The sequence below is a fragment of the Apteryx mantelli genome, chromosome 1 (genome assembly GCF_036417845.1).
Source record: "Apteryx mantelli isolate bAptMan1 chromosome 1, bAptMan1.hap1, whole genome shotgun sequence".
Taxonomy (NCBI): Eukaryota; Metazoa; Chordata; class Aves; order Apterygiformes; family Apterygidae; genus Apteryx; species Apteryx mantelli.
The window spans coordinates 28,234,440-28,257,253 of NC_089978.1; the positions used below are offsets into that span (position 1 = coordinate 28,234,440).

Genomic DNA, 22,814 nt, shown 5'->3' on the forward strand with positions numbered 1-22,814 from the left:
TGGCAACTTTTCAAACCAATCAAAAAGATGAACCAAAACTTTTATTACAAAATTTTAATGGCTGTATTGATTTAGTCTCGATTTATTTGATGTAATAAGAAAGGCAGTTGCATGGCCTGCTACCAGTAGCTGATATTTTGTTTCTTTGTCTTATGACCTAGCCTGATACCATTCAGTATATTGCTAAAAACTGACTGCAATATTAGAAAGAGATGATGTTCATAATAAACCTTCGTTTGACATTAACAGAACAAATATACATTTTTAGTATACTAATGTATCACCATTATGGAAGAGTTCATATGTTTTCTATCTCATGCTTATCATTCGTGAAATTCTCAAATAACATGTTAACACCATTTTTAAAATACTGATGGAGAAGTAACTCCACTTAATATTCAGTGACTGGAGCACTGACTTGATTTTCAGAGATAAGACTTGGGCTGTGGATTGATGCAGAGCACAGACCTCAAAAGAAACATGGAAAGAAAAATATTTTAGTTTTATCTTTGTGATTTTTCACTTTATTGTCATATACAGTGAACTCTAAGGGACACTAGGCAAAAGATATATTTGAACTGAATATTTGTTAATGCTAATTTTAATTGTACCAAAATGCTTCAGATATTCAGAAAAATTGAATTTGTATCACTGTGCACTTCCTCCAGGAAAATTAACTCAGATTGTGTTCGGCCACTGGGATGTCGTTACTTGCCTTGCCAGATCAGAGTCCTATATTGGTGGTGATTGCTACATCGTGTCTGGGTCTCGTGATGCTACATTGCTGCTTTGGTACTGGAGTGGCCGACATCATATTATAGGTGACAATCCAAATAGCAGTAAGTATATCCTGTTAAAAACACCTTCCTGAGAGGTGTGATCATTTTCCTGATCATTTTTAGAATTCCTCTGCTAGCTTCAAAAAATATTACCAAATGTATCCATTACTTCACTTATAGATTGCAAGTATCATATAAAAAGGGCATCACATGCTAAGTAATTCATTGAGTACTAGCCAAATAAAACATTTAAAGAGCTCGTGCATGGTAACAGATAGTAATATGAGAATATTTCTTAAATTCACAATTGTTTTTATCTCTTATAGCATCATGTCATCATAAACTAGAACAAGACAATTTTGGCCTTTAAGTGACAGGATATATATCACTATATTCTGATTTTCCTTTCCCCATAAATATTTTTTGTCATTTTCTATCAGTAACTTTTTCTTTTTGTGGTACTGCATGCTATTTCAGCTCCTTGCCTTCTCAAAAAAGAAATGTCTCACATATCTTGGAATTAAATTAGTCTCTTTGAGAAAGGTCTTTCTGTAGCAAGTAAACCTTTGAAGAAGCAATGTGATTGAATAAAAATAGAAAAAGATAAAATGTCAGGAAGAGTTTACACTTCATTTGCAGAGGACTTACTATTAACGCTTTGTATAGTGAAGGGGACCCAATAATAATATTAATTTATAAAGAATGACACTTAAAGTGCAATACTAATTTATAAGGTTCCTTCACCTAAGCCAGAAATATGATCACAGCAAAAGACAAAGGAACTTTTATCCATATACTATAGCTGTTCTGTACAAGACTAAATCCATGCACATTTTTGTTTAAAGCATAGTTTTCGAATTCTGAATGTGATGATCTTTTTCAGCACAATGATACTGCCTCTTTGGATAAGCATCTAACAATGCATTACTATCAGTTTTGGTCTTTGGTTCAAGTACAGACTGGAGGCAGTTGTAGACACGTCAGTTATAGACGTCTAAGTGAAAGTGTTTCTTCAACTGCATGTCTCATAGAAAAGTGTTTTCTTTATGTGTAACAAAGTATATATTTTGTTAATTTGGCAGCAGCAGTAATTTTGTTATGTTTTCATTTTCTTCCATTTATCTGTAACCAGAGCAACAAGGAGACAGATAAAAACCTGACTTGCACAGCTGACTTGCTTTTGCTTTTATGAAAGAGAGAAAATGGAGGGGGAAAAATACAAAACTGTGTTGTCATAACAAATTTCTCTGACATGTCTGCATAGAAATATTCCTTTTTTTTTTTTTTTTTTGGCACTTACTTCTCAGATAGGAAGAAGGTCTGTCTGAAGAGTTTCATTTCAGGGCACTCTGTTTAGCCTGATGATATTTTGCTTACTGAATGCCTGTGTGGTTCATATCAAGTATTGGTAATTTCTGTGCTAAGAATCAAAAAAAGTAAGAGCTTGCTCCCTTCACTGAGGGAAAAAAAGACTTTTTCTTGTACTTCCTCCAGTTGTGGGGGGCTGGGGCGGCCTTGCCATTAGTAGCTCTTTACCAACTGATACAAACATCATCCCCACTTCTTTTGGAGACAGATTTATTTTAGTTCAGATACCTTTTTGTCATCATGAAGATAGCTGAATGTGAAAAGGTGGCACTTCTTGGAATCCCAGGTTTAATATCTCGACTCTCTATCTTTGAAATTGTCTCCCTCAGAGAACCTGTAATTTTGTGAAAAGAAAGACTATCAGTCAGCTAACAGAAACCATTGATGGAAAACAAAACCAACTGTATGATTTGCTCTCAGTCTCTGCCTCTATACTGATAGGGCACTATTTCACTTAGGAAAAAGCCCCATAGTCAAATTAATAGGAGACTCTGCTCCAGGTAGTCATGTCTGTACAAATGTAGCCTCACAGGCGCAGGTAGCAGCACTCACAAAGATTAAATAGCCAAGTCCAGTGTGCCAGTTTCCCAAAATATTGATCAGATTCCTTACTATTCATGTTGTGCCGTATCATCACTATTATTGCTATCTCTACTCATTGTATTAAAATTGAGAGGCATATGCTAATAATGTATTAGTACTGTGCTATAACCAGAACTTCATGTGTTGTAAACATACCCAGAGAGACCTTTTCATAGCCCTTTTGGCTTTTGGGAACATACACCAGGAAGAATAGATCACGTTAGTGATAATATGTAGGGAGGATATTCTGCCTTTTAAAACTTCTATAATTACTAAATATTCCTTTTGAAGTAATAACTACTAAATTCTGGTCCCTACCATGAGCAGACATGATACCTTGTTGTAGAATTGATTCCCTATATACTAATTTTCACGAGTGAAGTATTCTTAACAATCCTTATGAAGATATTTTTGAAGTTTTACATAGCTATTAAGTCACTGAAGTAGTTTTATAAAGAAATATTTCTTAGTCTACTCCTCTTCTATATTTACTGGTAGAAGATCAGGACTTATCTTGTAGGAAAAATGAAAGTGAGATGTTCACTGTAGGTTAAATCCAATTAGTTAACATCTTTAGAATGAATTTCTAGAAAGATGTGGATGATATTTTCAGGAAAAAAGAAAAGGGGATTAGTTTCTTAAAAGCTGTCATCTGGAGACACAGATAAGGTATTTTATATAACAGACTGTAAGAAGGTGAAGAATTCAAAGAAAAATGTCAGGTATAGTAATTATCTGGGTTAGATGCTTGACTTTATAATGATCTTTTAAGCTGAAAGACAGTTAATTATCAATTTCGGCTTCAGTGCATCCAATTACCAGGAGGAACTTTAGTTGTTTCATAAAACAGTAAGGGGGAAAAAAGCAAGCCCCCAGTCCTAAACAGTTTATATAGTTTAAAATGTTGTATATATGAGATATATATTATTTCTTTAGAAAACATGGCAATCACTATTATTTATTGTGAGCTACTCTGTGGCAAAAGATTGTCAGAATAAAGTCCTTAAAATTTCTGCTAAATTCCATTTTGCAGAATCTGTGAGTTAGATGAAGTCTTTACTAAACAACATATATGTCAATAATCTAACATGTCAGACTTGTCTAGAAACCTTTAGTAAACCATCTGTGTATGTACTGTCCTCAGAGGATGACCTCAGTTATGTCTGTGGGAAATACTGAATCAGCTTTGGTTTAAATAGGAGAATAGAAAATAATTGTGGCTTGGATAAGATTCTTGCTGTTCCATGGCTGTTCCAGCTCAGTAGTTGAAAACTTGCCTACTAGAGTATGGTGAGCTTCTTTACAATTTTAGAATTGTTCCATATCAGTGCATTCATGAAGTTATCACTTTTATTCTCTTGCAGTCCATAACAAAGGGGAATTTCTGGTTCAGTCTGCATTTCTCACAGTTATTTTCCAGGCTGTGAGAAGAATGAAATTTCACCAGATTTTAAATAAATTTTTTTCCATAAAATAACTTCAAAAAATAGCTTGCATAATAACTGTATGGTTAGAATATTTTTCCGGGAAGTGGGAGTTCTCGGCTGAGGGAATTCAAACCAACTTTTCTCATTTTCACAAGAATATGGAGGAGGTGGCCCTGTGTGTACCTCCAGCTTTGATGGAAAGTATCAAGCAAAATTCTTTTCTCTGCTTCTGATGATTGGAAAAAATAGAGATAAATCAAGAAATCAGGAACCAAAACTGCATACCTTCGACAACAGTATGTAGGGCATACCATCTCCCTATTTGTCCTTTCTCTAGTCCAACAAAAATTGGTTTCATGGCTATATAATGGCTCATTTGTAATAGTGGTAATAGAAAATACCTTTTCCTAGCCTAGACTGGAGGTTGGTGCCTGGGGATAATCCTGGAAAGTTAGGGATGTGGCATGAATTGCTTTTGACTAAGGTGAAGTTGGATGCAGGTTTTCTTCTTCCTGGAAGACAACCACCATGTTTTGATGTATGTTTGGACCTGTCTTACTCCTTTAGGCTTGCTTAGATAAGTATGCACCTTTGGAAAAACAGTGAATTGAATGTAGCTGAATCATCCCGCCAGGATCAAATACCTACTTATACCTACTTTCTATGCCAAAACTGGCCATCTGAAATATGTAATCTGAATCTGTACCTTATTAAATTGATGACCACATTATAAAAATCTGCTGCAGTTGAGAGAACAGTGAAAGGAATCCGTTTTCTTTTAGGAAGACACAGCACATACAAATGATGTAATTTGCTTATAAACAATTTAGCAGCAGAGATTGTTATTCTTTTAAGTGATCTGGCAAATGTAAATCTTTGCAATTCTAAGAGACTGAACAGAAAAAATATTGTTACAGACTTTAACGATTTGGATTTTGTTTTTTTTTTCCCCTTCTTATGATATGCAGGGATTTGTTTTAGCTGAGCGCTAATTTGTATACAGATTTCTTCTCACATAGCAACTGTATTAGTCATCATAAAAAGGAGCAAAGAGACTACATGATATGCCCTGGAGTTCAACATGTATTGTTATAGTTGTTTTATTTTTATATTTTATGATTGCTTTATTGAATGTCTCTTTCCAACAAGTGACTTTGAAAATGAGAATTATCTCAGAGTCTTTGAACAGATACCTAAGTAGATGATAGAATTGCAGAAAAGTGAGGGACAGATGCTTTCATCTGAAAGAGACACAAATTCAGAAACTAATTTGGAAGTGATAAAAATTAATTTGCACACTTTAATTGGAATCAGACTCCTGCATGAAAGAAAAGAAGGAGGGTAGGCAGCTTGTGCTAAAAGCTGATTGAATTTTTTGTCAGGTAAGTGTGTTGGACTTGGCTGCTTATCCTCTTGAGCCTCTCTCTGCAATATATTACATTCACCCTCTGACTGGTGTTCTTTAAAAGGATCAATGCTATTCCTGTTTTGTCCCTAGAGCCTGAAATTTCATTGATCTGGGGACTTGACATTTCTCATTACCTATTGTAGCTTCCAAGAGGATGGTCACAAGAGGTGTGAGAGTTAACCCTGCTTTTTCTAACTGGAGTTGCACTGACCATTGTAAATGTATTGTATCTGTCAGCCCAAAGCTCAGTTTGTTTAGCGTTATAACATAGTCCTCAGAAGTGCTAACTATTCCTCTTATCCCAGTAAGTGCATTCTGTATATACTGGAAAGACAGGATGAGTGCTCCCCTAAAGGAGCTTTGTCAAGTTAACCTGCACTTTTGCTTAAGTCTGCAAAGAATTCCACAAAAGTGCACTTTTATTCTTTCTTTTCAGAGATAATATTTTTGAAACAAAATTGCTTCTAGATGAACATCCCAGTTTTTGTGAGCCTGTATCTTAAAAGAGTAGTTATTTTGAGCTCAGGATATTCACTGTATTCTTTTATATTCCTCTACATTTTAATACCTTCTGACATGCACTAGTTTAACCTTGAAAGGGCAGCAATTTAAAAATAGCCATCAGTGTGTTCTGTACCAGGTGGATGGCTATCTAAAAGCCCAAACAAGCATTTTTACACATATGCAATCTACTTTGCGTGTTTAAAGAGTTATAACAATACTTGTACAATTTAGGTATTAATTTTTAAAATATGTCATCTTGGCACTATTCTGCCAGTGTGGTTTAGCAGAGAGTAACTTGAAGAACTTCCCATGAATCACTATCCCCCCTCACCCTCCAAGAATGACATTGCTAAAGCTCTCTGAAAATTAGTGTGTAACTTCTACTGCCACCGTCTCTACTCTAGTAGGCAAAGGCATCTCTCTCCCAAGACTGCTGCACAACGGCAAAAGAGCCAATAATCCATCTGAACTAATACAGTTATAGCTTGCATTTTACCAACAGATCTCTGTGCATGTTTTGCTGCATAGCCAGTGGGGACAAAGCAAGTTAGTGGCAGAAATAGGAACAGACGCTGGGAATCCTTACTGTCATCTCCTTCATTGTATTCTTCCTTTTGGGGCCTGGGTAGTTGTAAGATACCTAAAAGTCTACTGGCCTTGGTGAATTGCAGCTATATACAGTGCTGCTCACATTGCTCGGCAAATAAACTAGTTCTGCCAAAGGTGAGGTGTTGTGGTATTTACCTTGAATATTTTGCTGTCAGCAATCTTTTTTTTTTTTTTTAATAATTGCTCCCTCATGTTGTGGGCATTGTGGTTGGCTATTTCCTATTTTGAAATCAGACTTTTTGGATGTAGCCTGATCTTTTCATCAAATCCCATGCATGGTTTTATCTGACAGTAAAAATTAAACAAAACTGTTATATTTTCATTTCCGTGAAAGCTGTAGCATTTTCTAAGATTTTGTTTTCTGAGAGATATCCTTTCAAAAAGTGTTAATAGTAAAGACTCTGTATCGTAAATGTGATACTTTATTTCCAACAAATAGTTCAGCTGTAGCCTTGTACTTGCTTCCATCAAAGTCAGCAATGAAATGGAAACTGGAATTTGCCTTGTGGTCTCATCTTTCTTTGAACAGAAGACTCCAAGATGTGTCCCCAGAGCAATCTGTACATAACTCCTGAAAAAGGACAACATGAGAGAAATAGTAATACTGTTCATCCTTTTTCTTTTTTTTCCTTACCATGAGAGAGTGCCATCTGTTACAGGAGAACCTTACAATGATATTAAGCATTATATATTTGAGAGAGAAGGAAAGATATATTTTGTTTTAGACTTTCTAGAAGAACTTATTTGTTTGTAAATACAAGACAGGTTTTTTTTTCTTTCTTGCCCTCTAGTAATTCAGTTCAGAGGTGCTCCTTTGGGGAAATTATAGGGAGTTTACAGTGATGGTATCTCACTTCGTAGGTAGAATATTTTCACCTGCAATTCCCTCAGAGCTACAGCCTTTGACCTCCGGCTGTATCTGTCAGTGGTGATGTGACAGTGACAGAATATTTTGCTAGATTTTGAATGGTTCCTCGAGTTCACAACTTCTGTTCTTAGCAATAAAATGTAATATGATTAAGGTACTCTTCCCCATGCCACAGCTTTTCCTGTAGAAGATATCATTGAATACATTTTTCTTTGAGCCCTAAGGGGGAAAAGTCCTATTTTCAATTACTATCTGACTGTGACTCCTAATAATGATATTCTATTATTAATTTATACTTACAGGACTCAAAAGTTCTACGTTTCAGGACAGTTGTTTCTTATAAGCATTTATTTTGTAAATTGAGAAGTCCATCAAATATGCTCATTTTTCATATTCTTACATTTTGCAGTTCCATAATATTATACCATTTTCTAGAAGAGAGTGAGGAAAACGTTCTTTTGAAGATTGTGTTCTTTTTTTTCCCTTTTAAAATTTCTAACCATCTAATCATTTCAATCATTCACTACTGCCAGTTCCCTTGTAGTCTGATGACCCTGCCATGTGCACCTCTGCAGTCTGTGTTTAAGGCAAGAAAACCCCTGGGCATTAGTCCTCCTCCATAATTTCCAGGAGGACCCACAGAAGAAGGGGAAAAAAAAAGAAAATGGGAAAATTCAGAAGTTTGTTGCATTATGTGGGGTTTTTTTCTGTATTAGGCTACTGGAGAAATAAAAACATCAGAGGAGATGGGGTTCACAACAGAAACACTGAAGGGGAAATTACAACAATGTAAAACTCAAAATACAGCTAATCTTGAGTCAGATACATATAGCATCTTTCTCTGTTTCTTCCAACATCCCTCCTTCCTAACAGTAATGCCATGTTTTCAATTCACATCTTTAATTTCCAGGCCTAAAAGATTTTTTCTTACAGGCTGGGTTAAAGACTGTGATACTAGGATTTATTGGGATAGCTATTTTCAGTAGAGATAGGAAAGTGTTAATGTCCCTGTACAAAGCAATGATGAGAGCACGTTTGGCCTGCCCTATACTACCGGATGCAAAACTAAGGTCTGTAAATTTGATTAATTTATTAAATGGTTTCTGTGGAGTAAATCTCTACAATAAAGGGCTAAACTCACTGACCCACAGAATTCTATCCCAGCCTACATTCCTAAAGCATATCTTTCAGAAATGTGTGCAATTTTACCTTAGATACTCCAGTAGTTCCCTTATTAATTTGTTTTAGTGTTTAACTGCTTTCCAGTTAGGAAACTGCATTTTATTGCAAGGTTGAAATGCGTGTAGCCATTCACCCATTGGACCTTGTTTTGCCATTAGCTGCAGGATAAATTTCTGAGCCATCGGACTTCTTTTATACCTGTAACTCACCAGCTATGGCAGTTGAGTCACTGCTCTGCTTCCCGTGCAGTGAAGATAGAGAGCACTTTAAACATTGTGCGGACTCCTATCCTACTCCCTATATCAGTTGTATGACCCTCCTTTGAGCTCAGTTCTGTAAATACGGGTACAAGACTTTAATCTTTCTTGTTTACAGTGTCAGGATAATTCCCTACTCCTAGCTGCTATTTTAGAGCATCGCACTGAAAACTTCCATTGAGGCAGTTACTCACTATAAACTCTATGGACTATAGACTATAAACCCTTCTCTGTCTCGCTGCTTTCCAAAACAGAATCTCCTCTCCAAAAGCAGAGCTTGTGTTTATCTGTCCAGAAACCTCAACCTTCCATCTGACTGCAATCAAAATAAATAAAATAAATAAAAAGCATTTTGTTGCATTCTTATTATTAAGTAAGCAATGCAGAGAACTTTATAATAATTACTTTCTCTCTTCATTAGACAGTTCCCCATGAATTTTTGTATCAGCTGAATATTACCATACCTTACCAGCAAAGGTTTTATATTATCCTGTAGGTAACATTACTGATCAGTATTTGGTCAAGAATCATACCCTCCTATTGCAACAAAATTATATGGTCAGTCATTGAATCAGTTTCTGAACCATCACAGGGTCCTCAATGTGCTCTGCGTAGCACAGTTTTTAAATCAAAAAGTTGTACTACTAAGTCAAATGCCTTGAGAAAAATACATGGAGGCCATTTTAACACAGCCATCTTTATCAACTGTACCTGTCGTCCTGTCAAAAACAGATAACAGGCTTTCTTGACTTTCTTGATAAGATTTCCATTCCAAGACAGCATGGTGACTGGCATTAACGAGATTTTCCCCTCTGATTCTTTGTTGACAGAATTCTGGATTAATCATTCTGTTATTTTGCCTAGGATTAATGTCACAGTAATTCATCTCTAGTTCCCTAGGTCATTTCTTTTATCCTTTTTAAATATTTGAACTGTACTGGCAGAGCTCCAGTTCTTTAGAATTTCCACAGTTTTCTGTATTTCATTTGTACGAAGTAAATATAAACAGATGAAATCTCTGTTATCTAAGAAGTTGTTAATTTTTTGTTGCTGTTTAACTTTTCTTTGCCTGGCAAGGTGATATCAGATACTGAGTAATTCTCTACTGCATACAGGAGTTTCTCTGTTAAGGTATCAGCATCAGTTATTATTAGAAACTATAGAAATGTTGCTGTTTGTCAGCTGATGTTCCATAAATGCCCATTTGCTTGAATCCACAATCCATGATAAAATAATTTTTTCTCCTGCATAGAGAAAATAAACATCTAAGGAGTAGTCTATCCTACTCTTTAATAAAATAAAATGTCATAAAAATGACATATATACCCACAGTGATATATATAAATTGTTATATATCCATAACCATCTTTAGTTATAATTTTAATCTATAAATATTCAGTGTGACTCTGAATGATTAATGTCTATGCGACAGTAGTGTCCTTCTAGTAGAGTACTTTTCCCCTTCTGTCCTCTTCCTACCCCCAGTTAGTGAGACAAATTATGGTCATTAATATAGGAACATCCTCAACTCATTCTTTAGGTTCTTAGCTGAAGTCTAGAGACAAATATGTTCAATAGCAGATCTTTACACTACAGCTGCTTTAAATACCATCACACTGTGTGTCCTATAACTGACATTTAACTTTTTGTTATTTTTAGATAATACAACAGATCCGTAATGCGTTCCTGTTATCCTTGTGTATTGTTATCATCTATGCATCCGTGCATTGCAAACAGCATGTAACCCATTACTTCTAATACAAAGAAGCTTGTTTTTTGTTAATGTGTAAATTAATGGATTGGGAGACTGTGCATGATATGATACCTGAATGCATTTTGCTCAGAAACCCAAGAAAGATATTTAAGCAGATTGTACCTTCCTTTGATACTTACTGATTTAAGGCAACTTATAGCAAAGTTCTTTTGTTGTTAAAACAAGTTTGGTTCAGAACTCATCGGTTGTTTCCTTTTTTTGTTGTTGTTGTTCATTTTTTTTAACAGGTGATTATCCAGCTCCTAGGGCTGTGCTAACTGGTCATGACCATGAAGTTGTCTGCGTATCAGTCTGTGCAGAGCTGGGACTTGTTATCAGTGGTGCTAAAGGTCAGAAATCTTTTTATGATTTAAGTCTTAACATTTTTAGAGCCTTTCTTAATGGTACTTCTCAGTTTTCCCTCAAGCCAGGTATACTTTAGTTACCTAAAGTCTCCTCTACCAAGATACGTTGTAGTTCTTCCAGAACTGGCAGCTGCTTACTCTGAATGTTAGTACTTACTACCTGTACATAGGAGACTTAGACACAAATTAAGTTGATCATTCCTTCCAACCATTAGCCTGCACTATGATTCCCCACAGATTTGAAAGAGTAGTTGATAGAAACTTATATAATAATTATTAATGACATCTACTGATTATGAAGAAAACTGCTAGTAGAAAACTGTATTTAGGCAGGGGGACAGCTACAAATTCTTCACTCTGATCTAACTGAATTAAATGGCACTTTGTGGAACTGAACTCAGTCTCCTTGGCAAGGGAAGCAGAGTGAGTTTGCTTGTTTGGGGATCTGTGGACAGCATTTCATCCAGAAGTTTTTTTTCAGTGAGCAGTACTGCAAATAATCAGGACTTTTTTACAGTCTCTTCTGATAAAATCTTTTTAGTCTTGTGTTCACACATTTTCCCTGTTACTTATGTATAGAATCTAGAGTATCCAAGTTGCTAGTATAAATGTTCAAAATACCCTTGCAAACCTGCAGCAGTCTGCTATATAACTCCAGTAATTGATGTAAATAAAACACTCACCTAAATGAGTGTTTGCTTAATCTTTCCTTATTCCGTTTCTCCTTCATTTTTGTCTTTCACTTGTTCTGCCCAGCTTCTCCTTTTCCCCTTAATTGCATGTCCACTTCCCACCCCACAAACTGCCTTCTCTCATTAAACTTTTTTTCTCAATTTTACAAACTGCATGCTTTTTTCTCTTTCCTTTTTGTCTCTCCCTTCTCCAGGTTTACTTTCCTTTGTGGTATGTTATCTCTTCTCCCTTCTTTCCATTCTTTCCTTTCTTTACATTAACCTTGTCATCCCTTAAGGTTCTTCCTCCTTCCATCTCTTCCTATCCCATTTCTACTCCTCCAACCACATCCAGCTACTTGCTTTCCCTGGCTGCAATGATGCCTGTTTTATCCATCCCCATGGATATCTTGTACTCCTTTTAAACAAGTTTGCTGCCTCTGAGGATAAGAAGGACTTGATGTTTGTTCTGCTCTTCTGTTCGCAACTAAGCTTCCTGGTTTATCATCTTTTATACTGACTTGGCACTCAACATTTGTTTTCAAACCTACGTATGAAACTTCCAAGTGAAGGCATTATTAACAGGAAATGCTGATGAGCCATTAACTCTAGTAACAGCATCCTATGGAAGACTGGTAGGCCAAATCAAGACATTTATGAAAAAAATGCACAGTGACGCTGAACCTAAAGTTTTGTCTTGCAGTGGTGTTATTTCATATCTTGTAAGGCAGCTTTATTTACTCTTACTGCCGTAACGCTGTACTCTTTTAAACTATATTGTTGCAAACTGCCTCTTATTAAAATAGCTGGAATTTGTACTCAGCTATCTTCAGCTTCATTAATTATGTAATACTTGGGTAATTTATATATTTTTAGAGGCGAAGGTTGCTGGACAACTAAAGACCTTCTCATCAAATCCAGAGTATATTTGGAATTCATGCAGAGAAATGAAGTCCTGTTCTGTCAGCTCTTGTCTCCTGAGTTACTATACCCATGTTCTTCCTTTGCAAACTCTATTCCAAACATAAATACAGAGAGAAAAATCGCATTTTTGATTGTGTTTTCTAGCATATGCCTCTTTTAAAGCTTCTTATCCAGTTTCCTTTCCAGTGTCTTTGCATTTCACCACAGCGCTGCATTGTTCTGCCTTCCTGCCTGAAGGCTGCACACACTGCCTTGCAGAGAGTCTGCCTCTCTGGAGCTCTTTGTGTCACTGCGTTAACACACGCAGCCCTCTGGAGAATGTGCACTAAGACAGGGAGACAGCATGGATAGGGCTTCTCGGAGAAAATCCGGTGTATCAGGTTGATGTGTGCACGCTCTTATCCAACAAAACAAGAGTGGTTAGTCTATATGTCTTTACACTAGATCCTAAATCAGAAGATTTTCTTTGTGCCTTTTTTTTCCTGTCCATGAACAATCAGCTGAGCTAAGGTAGTGGCAGTTTGTCAATGTGCTTAAATATGAAGGTATCATACTTTTATTTTGAAGTCTAACATGTTAATTATTCTAAGGGTAGGGGCATCCACTTCTCATAACATTCTGGCACTTCAGTGTTTCCAAAGCTAAGACTCAACTATTTGAGAAGATAAATTATTTCCACTGCAGTTGTATCCCATTGACCCAGTCAGGCTTGGGGCCTCTCTCTGTATAAGGCTTTATGCAAACATGGATGAAAACACGTACCAGAGGGCTTACACAGAAATACACAGGCTGTGATTCATCCTACCTATGCTGCTATGTGAATCTCAGAGCAGTTAGAAAGGCTTAACATAAGGTGGCTGGGTCTGCCACTATGAATTTGCTTTCAGGGTCATAAGCCAGTTGTATAAGGAAATGATTACTGTGCTGTCCAGGAGTATCCTATGATTCATAAAAGAAAATGTTTAGTATTTAGCATGACACATTACACTTATCACAGAGGCGATTCCTTTTCTTAGGAATACCGATCCCACTTTTGAAAGAGATTTTCACATAGATCTTAAAATGGAAATGGAATGGTGTTGCATCTAAAAATATTCGCTGTAGATTTCATAGTTGAGTTTTTCTTTCATCGCCAATAATAAAAAGATATTAAAATATCATATTAAAATTTATCTGGAGTAAATGCATTTATAGTATGTTCTCCGGAATGTTCTGATAGTCCAGATATCACAGTTACTCTGTTGGCTGTCTGATTACGTCCATTGTTAAAACAAGTCGGGACTGAAATCTATGTATGTATTGCATTCACTGGGGGAGAGGACCTACAGGAACTGCCACTGACTGTAGGAGAAATATGCAGTGATACGATTATATGCCCTCTGGGAGTTGCTCCTACTATGCACTGATAGGGCCCCATCTGTTTAATGTGAATGGGCAAGCTAAAGAGAGTTCGTGTTTTTTAAGGAAAGCCATAAGACTGAGGCCTCTGAATACTTGGAAAGAGGAAAGAATATTTTAAAAGATAGGTTAATGATAATTACCACTAGTCAAGTCAGTAATCTGACTTGTGATTACTAAGTGATTACTATCACTTTCAGACATATTATATCTATTTTCTTCATGTGCTAGCTCTTGCATTTTCTTTTCTGTTGTGTATTTTAAATTATTTATGCAAGGTTTGCATCTTTTTATATCTATGCAGGACTAGTATGATATAAATGTATAGTATACATTGTCTCTTTGCATAGTGTATATAGTTTGTATAAGCAGCAAATGTATTATATATTATCTTTTCATATGCAGAAGGTCCTTGTCTGGTACACACAATTACTGGAGATTTGCTGAGAGCCCTGGAAGGAACAGAAAACTGCTTGTATCCTCGCTTAATTTCAGTATCTAGTGAAGGTCACTGCATCATCTACTATGAACGAGGACGGTTCAGCAATTTCAGCATTAATGGCAAACTCTTAGCTCAGATGGAGATCAATGATTCAACCAGGGTAAATCTAAATGCAAACAACCATTTGTTATGTCTTGCTTTTATGTATTAAAATAAATTGAATTTATCTGCATTGTCGTTTAAAGGAAATCGCACACGTAAAATTGCCATCTCCTGCTTAAGTCATATTCAAATACAAATGCTCTCATCTCCATCTCCAAATGCAGAAGTGCACTTGAGTTTTTTCAGAATAAATAAGAACAATTTATGATCCCACACAATTCCTGGCATTTTTGTTTGGAATTACATATCAGTGGGAAATATGTCTTTAAAACAAAATACTCTGAAATAAGCCCATTCTTCATTTATTAGCCAAGACAAGAGTTCATGCCTTCAGGGCTCTGCTCTGTCACTAACACTTAAAACAGCATAAGGAATGCAGATCCCTGCTCTGCTTTAGGTGTTAGTGATGGCATTGAGTATTGTAGGACAAACACAGAAATGTTTTCTGAATTCAAGTCTTGGCAGGTATAGTTAAAGAGCTTTTTGGTTCACATGGGAGATATACTTCCATATAATTTTTAAAGCCACATAAGAATTTTATTTAAAAGTTGCAGATCCCAAATATTTTTTTTTTCTTTGGGAGAAGGAGGAGTGGGAATCTTTGTTCAGTTGATTAAACTGTAGTAATATTGATTAGTTTCCCTAAATGCTAAGTGTGTGCATGGTTTTGTCTCACTCTTCTGAAGGCCATCCTCCTGAGCAGTGATGGGCAGAACCTGGTGACAGGGGGAGACAACGGGGTAGTGGAAGTATGGCAGGCTTGTGACTTCAAGCAGCTCTATATTTACCCTGGCTGTGATGCTGGCATTAGAGCTATGGATCTATCTCACGATCAGAGGTGAGTTTGTCATTAATATTTTATATAAATGTTTAAAAAAAGGATGAAGTGTAGGTCTGTGTTAACTTTAAGGTGTGAATTCGTGGTATGTACTCATATAAAGGGTATGATACAAAACTGTGACCCTGGTTGTTACCTTGTTGATTTATATGACTTGACATTTTGTCTGATCCTTAAGTCTCTTAATGCAAGTGCTTAATATTAAGATGAGGTGTTACATCATTGAAGTCAGTAAGCCAGATCCTCAGCTAGGAAAATAATAGTAAAATTATATTAACTTAAGAACATAAGAGCAGCCAAACTGGATCAGACCACAGTAGTGCCTATTAAAAAATACTTAAGAAAAAAGTACAAAAGTTTGTGGTACATTTCTGTTTTTCAACCATGTATTGTTTGAGAACTTCTTCAGGTGGCATAAAGACCATAATGTGTAATACTCTTGGTGGATCTGTCCACCAGGCATAAGTGTAGTCCTTTCCTTTGACCTTCTCTGAGCAAAGGAGATGCTGTGTACATGCCTGGATATTTGCAGTGATTACTGTAATACTGTAGCACTAGAATATGCAGTGTAAATGTACAGGCTATACAAACCAGATCCCTCAGTCTTCTAATTTAAAATGATTATAATGTAAACCTTCATGTTGCATTTATGCAGAGTTATGAGTGGATTTGCTCTTTACATCATTCATCAGTCTTGTATTTCTTATTAATATATAAACTCAAGATGCAAAAAATACATAGGATGTTAGGAAAATCACAGCGCATTCATGTCAGCTTATTTTTCTTACACTTTTCAGAATTGCTATGCTGTGTACCCATTTGGTAAAGCAGCAAAAACACTTATAAGTCAAATACCCACCAAATTTATTCATATATGAGTAGATGACATGAAACAAGATTTCTGTCTCAAACTTAGTCTAATCAAAACTAACTTACTGGAAAAGGCCTATTTGCTTCTGGAACTTTGCCATTTTATGCATACAGTACTGTGCTGTGTTTGAAGAGATTTATTTATACTATGAAAAGACTCTGCTAGCCTAATTTCTCTATCCCTGGTTTTAATACTAGGCTGTGAGGCCCCAGCTGAGCAAAGTACTTTAAGTACCTGCTTAGCTTTAGTTGCATAATTAAGCAGAGAATGGATTTTGTATGGTTTGATATAAGCGGTGATAGATACCTAATCCAATTTTAGAATTCTGGTAGCTGAATTAGAGGGCATATAATAACTGGAAAATCATCTCAACTATTTCCACCAGAACTACATAAAAGTAGGGGTATATTTCAATATGAAGCTATTTAAGGTCACCAAGTTGTGATTAGCTCATGATTAAGGGATCAACTGAGTTGTCTTCACAGAGGCATCCAATTACATTTGAGAGGCTCCTGGATAACCCACCTAAGCCCAGCTGCCAGTGCAGAGGGCAGAACTCTCCACAGGTTTGGTGTCACAGCTGCCAACCAGTGTACATGTGTCACATATCCTGGGGCATCTCAAATGACACCAGGTGCCTATAACTAGGCAACTGAACTGAATTCTAAAACATCTGAATGAAGGTGTTTCTGCATAGGTGTCTGCATGCACGCTAAGGGAATAAGCTGCCAGAATAATCAGTGGATTTGCTCACTCCTGCCTGTGGAGTCTAGAGAACAATTTAGCTCACCCTATATTATATTCCTGGTGACCTGTAAGGAGTTGGCCTGTAGGCTGCACTCAGGAGGTTGACTTGGTTGCCCACCTTTAGCCAGCTGGTACTGTTTGAGATACCCTGAAATATCTGAGGTATGTACATGGATGGCACATAGGACAATGGACCTAGTTAAGACCAAGCCATCTAGAAAGGCAGTTGGAGGGAAGGCAGGACACCCAAGAGTGTCTTAAATGGCACTATGCTTTCACCTATGTGAAGGCAATTGAATGGAGCTCTTGATCTCCATCATGGGCATTTAGCTTCTATGTAGACACCTAAATTTTGTGTCTCCATCGCAAACTCAATCCCACCTATAAGCTTAATTTTCATACAGCATTGCAAAAAGTGCCTCATTTTAGCTTTTTTACTGTTTAATGTAACCCACAGTTTGAGAAGGTAAAAGAGAATTAACAGTTAAGTAAAAAGTAACATGTATCTAAGGACCACCTTTTCTGTCTTCTTCAGAACTCTGATTACTGGCATGGCTTCTGGCAGCATCGTAGCCTTTAATATAGATTTTAACCGGTGGCATTATGAACATCAGAACAGATACTGAAGTGGAAGGAAGAACTGACAGCCCAGGTAAAGCTGAGAGCACAAGTGCTGCAATGAAAGGTGTAGTCTCTGGTGGAAAAACACGTCTGCATTGACCTCCGTTGTACATTCCATTACACCCAGCAATAGCTGTACATTGTAGTCAGCAACCATTTTACTTTGTGTGTTTTTTCACAACTGAACACCAGCTGCTGAAAAGCAAGCTTGTATCATGTAAATTATACGAATTAGGAGATGTTTTGGTAATTATTTCATATATCTTTGTTTATTGAGAAAAGGTAGTAGGATGCGCCACAAGAGACTTTTGAAAATTCTGAGGAACCTTGTGTCCAGTTGTTTCAATGTTTAGGCTATGAACCTAACATGCATCCCATCTCCAGCCTCTTTTCAAGCTGAGAAAAAAAAATACGTTTGATACTTTGTACATGAGATGCACATCTTAACTTTAAAGGGATACTTTTGTAAAAGTAAAACCTTGTATAAAGAACAAAACTGTTTCTTAATTTTATTGTGGAGTTACAACTTGCATGTACTTTAAACCTGATGTCTTGGAGGAACAGGTGCATTCACACAAATTAAACTGGAGATCTGTCTAAGGGTACAGCTTGTAGTAAAGGGTTGAATTTGGGTGCAAATAGTAATTTTGACATTTTCACCAAAACATGTTTTTCACTTTTTGAATCTAATCATTACCCCTTTGAAGTGGAATTTTGCTCATGAAACATTTGGATAAAAAGCCATCATTTGCCATATTTATACTTTATACTGTAGAAAATAAATTCCTCCCTTTTAAATTCAAAGACTAGCAGAAAGGGAGCAAAGAGGGGAAGGGAAGTTCAGTTTAATGCTCTGTAATGCTTAATGACTCCCAATGCATAGAAAGTGCTGTACTTCCTGATTATTAACATTTGGCATAGAAACCATTGCGGGAGAGAACCTCAAATAATTTTTTTCCCTTATTTTTCCTCTGAGCAGCTTGATTTATTTAACAGCCTTAGCTTCATTGCAAAGGTGACTGAGGTTATTCTTTTTGATTCTTCTGAAAAATCTCACCTGAAGCCACACTCTCAGACTAAGGCACTTCATGTTTTACAATACTGTAATGATAACTATCAGAATAATTTTCTGCACATTGTACTGATCAAATTACACACCCAGGGGTATATACACTTTAATTCATGTTTCTTCTTTGTATATTTGGTGACTGTATTGTCATAGATGTACATATTGTGTCGGTAGGGCTATGAGGCATGTAACAGGAATGTAATTTTCTCAGAATTTACACTCACTTGCAGTCATTTATTTAAAAAGATAATGGATTCTTTGTATTGGCACTTTGCACCAGAAACATATCATTATTTATTGATGTGATTACTTATTTGTCATCCACCTTGTGTTAGTAAGTTTAGCACTGAATTTCCTTCTTCATTGTTGTTTGTATTTATAAGATTCAGAAATCATGGGGATCAACGTAATGATTAAGTTATTCATCACCAGTCTGTAAGCAATATCTTGAGTTTGTAGCTTAGAATTGGGAGAATATTGAACATCTGGAAGACAAGTTCATTTCATCTTGAGATCATGGTGAAATATTTTGGATATATAAATTCCATAAGCTATTGTAACCATGTTTTATTGCAAAGATGTAAAATATGCCAGATGTGTGTGAGTTGGAAATCAAAAAGAAAAATAAAATATGCAAAGAATTCAGTGATTGTTTTTCATTTCAATGAAATTTTCATCAAAACAGTCACATTATCATTAGGAACAAACAATTATTAAAAAAAACCCCTCTTTTATATTCAATATGTATGCCAAAAATTATGCATGTCTGGGTGATTGCATTTCCTGCGGTCTCAGGAAATAAAACAGAAGTTACAGAGTGTGTTTGCTATCCTTTTGATTGCCAGTACATAAAGAGAAGCTACTAAAGATACTCTGATCAGCAGAAACAAAAAAATCAAAGCCTTTGAAAGGATACTTAGGATCCTGTGAACAGGCAATAATCTTGTATAACAGACCTCACAGAGAGCAAAGATCTGATGAGAGCCATTCTGCGTATCTCTCAATATCTGGTAAGATGGAATTAATTTCATCTTATTTTAAGATGGAAAGTTAGGTATCTGCACTCCCTGTATAACAGAATGAAATAGGTGGAATAAATTGCCTTCTGGAAATGCTGAGGTCCTTACAAAGGTTTTAGCAGATAACTGTAGATAGATAGCTATCTAAATGTTAGATTTCTCATTTAAGGTGGCAAAGATAGGCAAAATGCTTTCCTCACAATTAGAAAACTATTTATTGCCTTAAAAGCAGAATAACAGCCAATGACTAAAAAGCAATTTGTTGCCCCACTCATTGCCTCTCCCTTTAGAAGCACTGTTCTTTAAACAGTTATGAAGGTGAGTAAAAACAATACTTTAGAACCTTGTTATAATACAGTATATATTTTTTAAATCAATTAGCTTTTGAATTGGATCCCCTAACTTGATTGTTTTGGGGCTTGAGGGGTGATGGGAAAGATGATGAGAGGATTGGTATGTTAATACTGGCATTTGGAATAGTTTTGTTGTCATATGTCCCAACCACCATTCCATTAAAATATAAATATCACCTCCAATTTCATACTTTATGGAACAAATTGAGTGATGAAAAAAAAGGCATCCTTGTAGTTAAACCCAAACTGAATATTAATGTAATCTTAATTAATACTGTTGATCGCATGAAGTATCTCAGCTTTATGTAAAGTACAACTTGAGTCACAAACTAGAAATTTTTGTGCCCAAGCAAACCTGTGAATGACAAAGTGGACCATAGGATACAAAAACAAAAAAAAAAGGCTATATTGCATTCGTATATAGGAGTACCCACACAAGTCAAACTCAGAATAATAAAAAATGAAAAAAGCACCATCTCCATTAAGTTATAAAAATGGAGTTTCCACAAAGACAAAGGACAAGGAGACTGTATTAACAGGTTGGTATGGTTATGTAGACCAGCTTGACATAGATTTTGTGGTGTGTATGTGAAACTGCTTTTGGCTTTTACCCTCTATTTAATATATTTTTTTAAAAGAAAAACCATGTTAGGCTTCTGCCAGAACATTTTAATGATATTGTTGTTTTTGTTATTTCTATTAATTATATTATTATGCACCTACCTGTTGCAGAGTCCCTTAATGTAGAAAGATAGTATATATAGATCTCCAGGTTATGTCACAAGACTTTTCCAAATCTTCAGATGCCCCATTTCTTTCGCACCATAAAGCAAGACTGACTACCTTTATTTCCTCATAGACATGAGAGTTATTGATACCAGGGGATCTCCAAGAAAGCAGCTTTGACCAGTTTGGTTATATAAGACCAATCTCAGCTAAGGGAGACACAGCATTATGTATACAACTGTGTAGCTAATATATAACCACAAGGAAAATAATACACAGTTAATGGGCTGTGTTCCTGCCAGTCAGTCCTAAGCTAAGAACTGGGCTATAAGCTAATGCTGTACCTGGAGCACGATACAATAGCTATGAGGCTTACCCCTTGTCCAGATCCTACCACTGGTGAGGAGGATGCTGCATTCCCTGTAAGAGGAAAGATAAAAGAAAGACAGCTTCATTTTACCCCCAGGAAAGACCAGTTAAACTCAATTTACTGGAAGAGCCTGAGGTAAATAATGATTATGCTGATAGAGAATCTCACAGGCTATGCTTGTAGAGCTAAAACCCCTGCTTGTGAACAACTGTTGTGGCAAATGCTTGCCTTAATACAGTGCATCAGCCCTGTTGACAAGAAAGCAGGGTGTTTGAAGCAAGCCCTCTTACTGCCAGGGATAAAGCTGTTGGACCAGACACACGGAGCAAAGGTCTGACTTCTGATAACATCAGGAGAACCACCTCCTGATGCAAAACACCTAGTACACATAAATATTTTATTTGGAGACTCTTAGCTGGAGTTTATGGTCACATTTTCCAATGGATTAATTGTGGCTGGTTTTATTTAGTGTTTTTTTTTCTGGTACTTGCAAACACTAAAAATGAAAGCCCTAAAAATGAAAGCCCTAAAAAGCTTGTAATTAAAGAAGGAAGGAGGGATTGGAAATTCATTACATCATTATTACATTACAATGCAGAACAGTTTATAGACTCTCTAACCCCTGTGATTAATTTTGCAACATCTACAGTTAAGTTTCAAGATCTATAACTGACAAAAAAGAAATCCGGAGATTGTTTACTTGCAAACTGTATAAGCTGCAACCATATAATTAGTTTAGAAAGGGACTTACTTAGAGGAAAAATGGCCAAACAGATAAGTCAGTTTATGGTTCCCTCTATGGTGATATCATGCCTAAGCAACGGTACAGCTCAGCATCATTATCTATAAGTCCTTCTCTGAATTTCAACTCATTTGCACAAACAAGGACATGGATAACTAATATATTAACTAAGTACCTACCTGCAAAGTTATGTGACTGGAGCAGTTTTTACTTGTTAAAGACTTGGCGTAAGGGACCTGTGTGCCTAAGGGTGCCACAATGCGATGCTTGTGTTGGACCAGGGTTTCTAACACAAAGCAGAGAATAGGCCCTTATGTTCAAAACTAGATACTCAGAAAAAAATGTCTTTGGTGGCAAAACACTAAGGACAGATAAAAACCATCAGTACTGTTAAGCACTGTTAATGCTTTGAAGGGAGTCAGTCTTGTCAGGATGCTGCAATGACCAAGCCCTGTGGCAAAGCCAATCCTAGTGTCATATCTGTGCAAATTTAAGCCATTATATTGCTGGAAAAGGCAGCAGAACAATTGAAACTGGTCTTTCAGTCTAGGCCTGTACAGCTATCCATATAAACCCAGTGCTCATGGTTGTTCGGACACATTACTTCTACAGAGTTATCAAGCAGGAAATAGAGTAGTGCCTGGTAGCAAGAGTCTGCTTCAGTCAGAAGTCAGCAGGACTCCAGGCAGGGGCCTGAGATTTGGAGAAAAGTCAGAAGGCAAGGACCAGCTCTCCTCATCAACAACAAAAAAATGGGGC

General features: G+C 36.4%; 1 protein-coding gene across 1 annotated transcript in view; it reads left to right on the forward strand.

Annotated features, from left to right (window-relative positions):
* Nucleotides 1-19,490, forward strand: part of NBEA (neurobeachin) — a 539,268-nt gene extending 519,778 nt beyond the window's left edge. The window contains exons 56-60 of the mRNA XM_067291201.1: nt 669-839; nt 10,986-11,087; nt 14,501-14,697; nt 15,386-15,537; nt 17,691-19,490. Coding sequence (XP_067147302.1) covers nt 669-839; nt 10,986-11,087; nt 14,501-14,697; nt 15,386-15,537; nt 17,691-17,781 — 713 coding nt within the window. The 3' untranslated portion in view covers nt 17,782-19,490. The remainder of the gene's footprint in view (nt 1-668; nt 840-10,985; nt 11,088-14,500; nt 14,698-15,385; nt 15,538-17,690) is intronic.
* The last annotated feature ends 3,324 nt before the right edge of the window (nt 19,491-22,814 follow it).